Raw genomic sequence first — 10,000 nt, forward strand, 5'->3', positions numbered from 1 at the left:
ATTTATTTCTTTTAATAATGTAACAGTAGTTCTTTAATAATATTGCATTTATTTTATATAATATTGCATTTATTTTATTTAATATTATACATATTATTTTTGAAGAAAATAAAACATTTTAACTTATTATTATGCATTTTTTTTAATCTATTTAAATATTTTAGTTTTTAGAAAAATGTCATTTTTTGTCATTACGTAAGAGTAGTTCTTTAATAATATTGCATTTATGGTATTTATTTTTAAAAAAAATAAAAAATGTAAACTTGTTATTGTTATGCATTTTACTTTTCTATTTAAATATTTTTTTTTTAGAAAAATGTCATTTTTTGTAATCATGTAACAGTAGTTCCTTAATAATATTGCATTTATTGTATTTAATATTATACATAATATTTTTGAAGAAAATACAACTTACATTTTTTATAAATGTGCATTTTATTTATCTATTTAAATAGTTTTGGGAAAAATGTCCTTTTTTAATCATGTAAAAGTAGTTTTTTAATAATATTGCATTTATTTAATTTATTATACATATTGATAATCCTGATTAAACCTGTTAAAAAAGCCCTTTTACTGAAGTTGTTTATTATTATTGTGGTATAAAGGTAGTGTTTTTTGTTCAATTATAAATAGCAATCAATGGAAGTTGACTTATATAGGCAAAGGTCTGAAATATAAGCTGACAGGTCAACATGCTGGTTTATTTCCGACTGCCTGCTATTAGCGCACGCTAATCACGTCCAATGAGAAGGGAGTTAAGTGGATTTGGAAGGACTTACCCCCGATGACTCCGATGCAGAGGTAGAGCTGCACCACGCTGGTGCAGAAGGAGGCCAGAGTCATGCCGAGTGCACACAAGCAGCCGCCCATCATGACGATGGGCCTGCAGCCGTACGTGTTGACCAGGATGCTGCTGACGGGGCCTGCAACACACGCCAACGCCACGCTTGTCATTTCCCACCTTCAGCACAGTCATTTGCATCCATTTTTCTAATTATAGAACAGTATTTCTTTAATAATATTGCAGTTATTATGTTTAATATTAAACTTATTTTTCAATAAAAAAATAAGTGAATTGTTTATAATTATGCAATTTATTTAAATACTTAATGTAATCATAAAACACAGTATTTCTTTAAGATAATTGCATTTATTTTATCTTATGTTATACATATTCTTGAAAAAAATAATTTTTTTTATAATTATTCATTTTATTTATTTATTTAAATCTTTTACGTTTTTACATAAATGTAATTTTTTTGTAATTGTGTAACTGTTTCTTTAATAATATTGCATTTATCTTATTCAATAGCAAACATATTTTTGGAGAAAACATTTTTTTATATTTTTTTTATCATTATGAGTTTTATTTATTTAAATATTCAATTTAATCATACAACACAGTATTTCGTTAAGATTTTTGCACATATTTATTTAATGTTATACATATTATTTTTGAAGAAAAAAAAATTATGCGCTTTTTATAATTATGGATTATACTTATTTATTTAAAAAAAAAATTTTTTTTTTAGAAAAAAATATTTTTAGTAATAATGTGACCGGAATTCTTTAATAATATTGCATTTATCTTATTCAAAATCGAACATATTTTTGTTTTTTGTTTTTATCATTTTATTTTTATTTGCAATATCAAACATATTTTTTAAGAATTTTTAAAAAATAAATTATGATTACGCATTTTATCTATTTAAATACTTAATGTAATTATACAGCACAGTATTTCTTTAATCATCTTTCATTTCTGTTATGCCTATATTATTGAAAAAAATGTTGGGTTTTTTTTTTTACACTTTTTAAAAGGTATGCATTTTGTTTATTTATTTAAATATTTTTTGTTTTAAAAAAAATGTAATTATGTTAGAATATTGCATTTATTTTATTTAATATTATATATATTACTTCAAAAATGTTTTTTTCATTTTTTTTTTTTGTTTTGTATTTTTTCTAAATATTCAATGTAATTATACAACACAATATTTCTTTAATATTATTGATTTTTTATTATACATATTATTTTTGATAGTATTTGATGTATTTATTTTATTACATTTTAAACAATCATGCATTTTATTTATTTAAATATTTTTTTGTTTATAGAAAATTTTATTTTTTTCTTAATTATGTAACAGTATTTCTTTAATAAGATTGCATGTTATGTTTATGTTTTTAATACTAAAAAAGGAATATTTACACTCTTTAAAAAATGTAATTTTTGTAATTATGTAACCGTATTTTTTTAATAATATTGCATTTATTTATTTAATATCATAAATATTTGTGAATATTTTTTTAAATAGTTTTTTATAATTATGCGTTTTAAAATTTAAATATTTCATGTAATTATACAACACTGTATTTCGTTAATATTATTGCATTTTTTTATTTTGTACATATAAATTTTAAAGAATTTGTTTTTACACTTTTTATAATTATGCATTTTATTTATTTATATAAATAGTTTTTGTATTTTAGAAAAATTTGATTTTTTTGTAATTATGTAAATAGTATTCTTTTAATAATATTGCAGTCATTTTATTTAAAATTATACATATTTTTAAAGAAAAAAAGATTTATTTTATAATTATGCGTTTTATTTATCTAAATATCTAATGTAATCATACAACACATTATTTAATGTTATTGCATTTATTTTATTTAATATTATACATATTATCTTTGAAGAAAATTATTTTTTTACACTTTTTATAATCATGCGTTTTATTTATTTATTTAAATATGTTTTGTTTTTAGAAAAAAAAAATTGTAACTATGTAACAGTATTTATTTAATAATACTAAATAATAAATATTTGCACTCTTTATAAAAATGTCATTTTTGTGATAATTTAACAGTATTTTCTTTGATAACATTGCATTTATTTTATTTAATATCATACATATTTTCCAAAGAAAAACAATCATTTGTATATTTTTAAAATTATGCGTTTTTATGTATTTAAATATTTAATCTAATTATACAACAAAGTATTTATTTAATATTATTGCATTTTTTTTTAAATATTATACATATTACTTTTGAAGAAAATGACATGTTTTTACGCTTTTTATAATTATAAAATGTATTCATTTATTTAAATATTTTTAGGAAAAAATGTAACAGTATTTCTTTAATGATATTGCATTCATTTTATTTATTATAACACATATTTTTGAGGATTTTTTTTTTGGCATTTTTTATTATTATGCGTTTTATTTATTTAAATATTGAATGTATTTTATACAACACATTATTTCTTTAATAGTGTTGTATTTGTTTGATTTGATATTACACATATTATCTTTGCATTTTAATTATTTGTTTGTTTTTAGAAAAATGTCATTTTTTGTAACTATGCAACAGTATTTCTTTAATAATATTGCCTTTATCATTTTAATACTAAATAAGGACTGTTTACACTCTTTTAAATCATGCATTTTATTTATCTACATTAATGTTTTTTTGTTTTTTTAAAGTCCTATTTTTTTGATGATGTAACACAGTATTTATTCCCACCCTGAGCAAAATCGCCCTTCATTTGCATCCCGAGCAAACAATCTCAGAGGCGACTGAGACGAGGAAGCCCCCGGTGTTTGGGCGTTACTTTCTGTCTCAGGGGTGGTGGGACGACAAAAAAAACTGCTTATCATGTCCTGGCCAGACACCTCCATTACAAACTTATTATAACCACGGACTGCGGTGACCCGGAATAATAAGTCCCACAGAATAACAGGCACACATGCAGTTTGCTTCCACGACCATGTGATGGAGAGTCATTACAAGATGAGAAAAATGAGGGGAAACTCTTGAAAGCCAAGAATTTAGGAAATAACTACTTATTTTAGGCTTGATATAATCTTTTTACATAGGTAGTGTGTCTATAGGGGTTTACCTGTATACAAACGCACACACGTGCACGCACACACACACATAAATATATATACACATACATATACATACATACACACACACACACACATATTCCATCCAGCCATACATCCATCCATATGTATGTATATAATACACATATATATATGTGTGTGTATGTATATATATATATACATATGTGTGTATACTGTATATATATACACATACATACAAACACATATACATACATCTATACACACACACATGTACTCCATCCATCCATATATACACACAAAAATATATGTATATATTACATATGTGTATAATATATATATACATATATATATATATATATATATATGTATATATATATATACATACAAACATATATACATACAGTGGGACAAAAAAGTATTTAGTTAACCACCGATTGTGCAAGTTCTCCCACTGAAAATGATGACAGAGGTCTGTAATTTTCATCATAGGTACACTTCAACTGTGAGAGACCGAATGTGAAAAAAAATCCAGGAATTTTTAAAGAATTTATTTGTAAATTATGGTGGAAAATAAGTATTTGGTCAACCATTCAAAGCTCTCACTGATGGAAGGAGGTTTTGGCTCAAAATCTTACAATACATGGCCTCATTCATTCTTTCCTTAACACGGATCAATCGTCCTGTCCCCTTAGCAGAAAAACAGCCCCAAAGCATGATGTTTCCACCCCCATGCTTCACAGTAGGTATGGTGTTCTTGGGATACAACTCAGTATTCTTCTTTCTCCAAACACGACGAGTTGAGTTTATACCAAAAAGTTCTATTTTGGTTTCATCTGACCACATGACATTCTCCCAATCCTCTGCTGTATCATCCATGTGCTCTCTGGCAAACTTCAGACGGGCCTGGACATGCACTGGCTTCAGCAGGGGGACACATCTGGCACTGCAGGATTTGATTCCCTGTCAGCGTAGTGTGTTACTGATGGTAACCTTTGTTGCTTTGGTCCCAGCTCTCTGCAGGTCATTCACCAGGTCCCCCCCGTGTGGTTCTGGGATTTTTTTCTCACCGTTCTCATGATCATTTTGACCCCACGGGATGAGAACTTGCGTGGAGCCCCAGATCGAGGGAGATTATCAGTGGTCTTGTATGCCTTCCATTTTCTGATAATTGCTCCCACAGTTGATTTTTTTCACACCAAGCTGCTTGCCTATTGTAGATTCACTCTTCCCAGTCTGGTGCAGGTCTACAATTATTTTCCTGGTGTCCTTCGACAGCTCTTTGGTCTTGGCCATAGTGGAGTTTGGAGTTTGACTGTTTGAGGCTGTGGACAGGTGTCTTTTATACAGATAACGAGTTCAAACAAGTGGCATTAATACAGGTAACGAGTGGAGGATTGAGAAGACGTTACAGGTCTGTGAGAGCCAGAGATCTTCCTTGTTTGAAGTGACCAAATACTAATTTTCCACCATAATTTACAAATGAATTCTTTAAAATTCCTACCATGTGAATTCCTGGATTTTTTTTTCACAGTTGAAGTGTACCTATGGTGAAAATTACAGACCTCTGTCATCATTTTAAGTGGGAGAACTTGCACAATCGCTGGCTGACTAAATACTTTTTTGCCCCACTGTACATACTTACAAATAAATGCAGAAGAGTTGTCCAACCTCCAAAGTTGAATGATGTCATTTATGTGAACGATGCCTGTTGCTATAGCGACAGGGTAAACATTGACATCATCTCCATGTATTTATACATCCCTTAATCAGCTTTAATCGTGCGTAGCATGTTCCCCGAGGAGGAGGCTCACTGGGAGTTGAAAAAAAAAGCCTGTGTTACATAAAATGCTACACAAGCTGCTCGACAGGAAGTGTTGGTAAACAACACTTCCTGTCAACAACATCCTCTTTATACCAGATGTCACTTTTTTTTGCTTTCTCTTTCACTTTTGGTTAGGAGAGAAGCACACTGACAATGCTGGATGATGGACATGCGGCGCTACATTCCCTGCACGCTGCAATCCTCCAAACACGCCAGCCTAATCCCCACCCGGGATTATATCCTACATGTCCTCTACTCGGGCCTGGTCCCACTCAGTGGACAAAGGGAAAAACAATAGGGTGGAGGTCTTCTGTGCAATGTCTGTGACTCATGTGGTTTGGCCAAAAATATGTTTCCAGTGGCTCAGCTCCCCTGCTGGGATTGCCACTCAGGCTGCAGGACCATGCAAGTCCAGGCCACAGCTGCCATCTGTCCACACCGTAATCCTGCCCTCGTTCTGGCCGCTGCCCTGCAGCCCACTCCCCACATGGTGTGCTATACCGTTGTCAGCGTCAATATGTGGAGCTGCTCGTGTACTTTATACTCCAGCTGGCTGTTAGCCACAGGTCAATGCAACAATTATTGTTTGTACGTACGTGTCCTTAAAAACCGACTTACAACAACTTTGGAAAAATTGGTTGTATTTGTAAAGTGATGTAACGTCAATGTCTAAAAATGGATCCACGTTGTTGTGTCGGAAACGACCAAATTTCAATATCAAATCAACGTCACGACCTGACAGTGAATAAACGTCGTATTTGTGTTGCAGAATGTTGGTTGGGAAATAACCAAATTTCAATGTCAAATCAACGTCACAACACAACCTTGATTAAACATTGTCAAAAAGTATGTGTTTTCAACGTTGTATTTGTGTTGCTCAAGGTCAGGACCTCATTCAAAGAGTTCTCAACGTTGTTTCAATGTCATGTGCCTGCTGGGTAAACGCTGTGTGTGTGTGTGTGTATGTGTGTGTGTGTGTGTGTGTGTGTGTGTGTGTGTGTGTGTGTGTGTGTGTGTGTGTGTGTGTGTGTGTGTGTGTGTGTGTGTGTGTGTGTTTACACAACAGCTCCGATTACAGCGAGGCCGTGTGACAATGAGCAACATGCAGAAATACGAATCCGCTTGACCCGGTGGAAAGAAACAACATTTTAGGTAAGAGATGGTCACATGACGGTGGTGTGGTCACATGACGGTGGTGTGGTCACATGACGGCGGTGTGGTCACATGACAGTGTGGTGGTGAGGGGTGTGACTCTTTGGGTACATAACGATTCCATCCCATTCCTGGAGTGACATATCCATTCTCCATTCAAACCGCTCCTCACAATGAAGTATTTAGTATAATAATTACAATGAAACTTTTTCAAAAACGTATTTTTTAAAAATGGAATCATACCCAAAAAAATTATAATAATAGAATAATAGGGGGGTTTTATCGCTACATAACATGTATTGTATTTCAATTGTTTTGTACATTTTAATCTTACATTTTTAACTTTTCTACTGAGTAACCGGGATTAAGTTGGAGTTTAATTACATTCACTTTGTGGGATTTTTGTCAATAAAAATACATTTTTAAAAATAGGCCTTTTAGGCCAACACTGCGCGTATAAGTTGTACATCATCAGCCAAGATTTTGTAAACTATTTTTTTTATCATTTATATACTAAATACAGTAAATTCCTGACTGTAAGATGCCTCTTGTTTCCTACACTTTGAACCCTGCGGCCTTTAAAACGGTGTGGCTAACTGATGGATTTTTAGTTGTACATCAGCAGCCAAGATTTTGTAAACTATTTTTTTTTATCATTTATATACTAAATACAGTAAATTCCTGACTGTAAGATGCCTCTTGTTTCCTACACTTTGAACCCTGCAGCCTTTAAAACGGTGTGGCTAATTGATGGATTTTTCTTCGCAGGCGCCCCCCTAATGCAAAACCATTTTTTTTTAACAAGCAAAGACACTGAAATGGTGTGTTTTTGTTTGTGCTACATTTGGACCAGTCCACTTAACTGCAGTGTCCCTTTCCTTAAGTGCTTTAAACCGGACGTCTTCTAATTGTCCGTAGCGTTTCTACTCGTATGGATTCTTCATTCATCACTCCGAGAAACTTTGGTAAGTTTCACAATTTAACTAGAACAATTCTCACTCACTAAACCATCCCATGTGTGATGTCTGTCGGACAAGTTTCAAGTCTTCTAGCAGTCCATAGCGTTTCTAATCGTATGGATTCTTCTTTCGTCGCTCCGAGCAACGTTTGTAAGTTTTACAATATAACTAGAACAATTCTCATTCACTAAACCGTCCTATGTGTGATGTCTGTAGGACAAGTTTCAAGTCTACTAGCTGTCCATAGCGTTGCCACTCGTACGGATTCTTCATTCGTCGCTCCAAGCAACCTTTGTAAGTTTTACAATATAACTAAAACAATTCTTACTTACTAAATCGTCCCATGTGTGATGTCTGTAGGACAACTTTCAAGTCTTCTAGCTTTCCATAGCGTTTCTACTGATATGGATTCTTCATTCGTCGCTCCGGGCAACGTTTGTAACTTTTACAATATACCTAAAACAATTTTTACTTACTAAACCGTCCCATGTGTGATGTCTGTAGGCCATTTTTCATGCATCTTTCTAACCGTCCATAGCGTTTCTACTCGTATGGATTCTTAATTTGTCACTTTGAGCAACATTTGTAAGTTTTACAATATAACTAAAATAATTCTCACTCACTAAATCGTCCCATGTGTGATGTCTGTAGGATAAGTTTCAAGTCTTCTAGCTGTCCATAGCGTTTCTACCCATATGGATTCTTCATTCGTCGCTCCAAGCAACGTTTTTAAGCTTTACAATATACCTAAAACAATTCTTACTTATTAAACCGTCCCATGTGTGATGTCTGTAGGCCATTTTTCATGAATTTTTGTAATCGTCCATAGCGTTTCTACTCGTATATATTCTTAATTCATCACTTTGAGCGACATTTGTAAGTTTTACAATACAACTAAAATAATTCTCACTCACTAAACCGTCCCATGTATGATGTCTGTAGGACAACTTTCAAGTCTTCTAGCTGTCCATAGCGTTTCTACTCGTATGGATTCTTCATTCGTCGCTCCAAGCAACGTTTGTAAGTTTTACAATATACCTACAACAATTCTTACTTACTAACCCGTCCCATGTGTGATGTCTGTAGGCCATTTTTCATGCATTTTTCTAACCGTCCATAGCGTTCTACTCGTATGGATTCTTCATTCGTCGCTCTGAGCAACATTTGTAAGTTTTACAATATAACTAAAACAATTCACACACTAAACCGTCCCATGTGTGATGTCTGTAGGACAACTTTCAAGTCTTCTAGCTGTCCATAGCGTTTCTACTCGTATGGATTCTGCATTCGTCGCACCGAGCAACGTTTGTAAGTTTTACAATATAACTAAAACAATTCTCACTGACTAAACCGTCCCGTGTGTGATGTCTGTAGGATAGTTTCCGTGCATATTTGTACGTGCTATCGTGATGTAATCAAAGCTTGTGTCATTAGCATTAGCTACTACGCTAACACGTTTAAAGGGGGCTGTGTTAGCATTATTAACTTGGAATGGCATTCTTTTTGTATTGGTCCAGTATCGTAAATCCACCAGCTGATTGGAGAGTTGGCTAGCGGGTCAATGATGATGACTTCTGTTTTGTTTGGTCAACTGTTTTACTGCCTTGTTACAGACCCCATTCGGATACAATTAAGGTATGTAAACAAAGATTTATAGAATATTTCTGTGTAAATAAGTCATTATACAACGTTCATATCTGTGGCTAATGTAAGGAAATTTTTGTTTTTTTTCGACTGAGTGGGTGTGGCTTATATAAGACTTTTTTCAGACTGTAACCTATAAAAAAATACTGTAACATTTGGTCATATTTTCACCTGCGGCGTACATGACGGCAAGCATGATGGAGGAGATCCAGGCGATCTGGCTGTAGGAAGCGTCGAAGATGACCTGGATGTCTTTGAAGAAGACGGTGATGGCCTTGGGGAAGGCGTAGGAGAAGCCAATGGAAATGAAGGAGGCCAGCACCACGGCCCAGCCCCAGCCGCCGTCTGGCGGGGGCACGGCGGGGGGACCAGTGACCGGGGGCGGCATCGCCGGACCGGGTCGACACTGAGGGGAGACAAGAGAAAGGTGTGGTTAAATATGGCTGCTGGTTGCAGGAGCTCGGATGCGCCGCCCTCGGACAATGTTAATTTTCACCTTTAGGCAGAATAGAATGTCTTTTAGCTTCGTTCTGATTGGAGAC

The 10,000-nt window shown here is 33.2% G+C and overlaps 1 protein-coding gene across 2 annotated transcripts in view; it reads right to left on the reverse strand.

Moving 5' to 3' along the window:
- Window positions 1-10,000, reverse strand: part of LOC133560968 (monocarboxylate transporter 2-like) — a 59,039-nt gene that overhangs the window by 11,466 nt on the left and 37,573 nt on the right. For both annotated transcript variants that reach the window (XM_061914042.1, XM_061914041.1), the window contains exons 2-3: window positions 9,630-9,864; window positions 780-923 (exon numbers count right to left, since the gene is read on the reverse strand). In XM_061914042.1, the coding sequence (XP_061770026.1) occupies window positions 780-923; window positions 9,630-9,846 (361 nt within the window). In that variant the 5' untranslated portion in view covers window positions 9,847-9,864. The remainder of the gene's footprint in view (window positions 1-779; window positions 924-9,629; window positions 9,865-10,000) is intronic.

Source organism: Nerophis ophidion, linkage group LG10 (assembly GCF_033978795.1).
Source record: "Nerophis ophidion isolate RoL-2023_Sa linkage group LG10, RoL_Noph_v1.0, whole genome shotgun sequence".
NCBI classification, from domain to species: domain Eukaryota; kingdom Metazoa; phylum Chordata; class Actinopteri; order Syngnathiformes; family Syngnathidae; genus Nerophis; species Nerophis ophidion.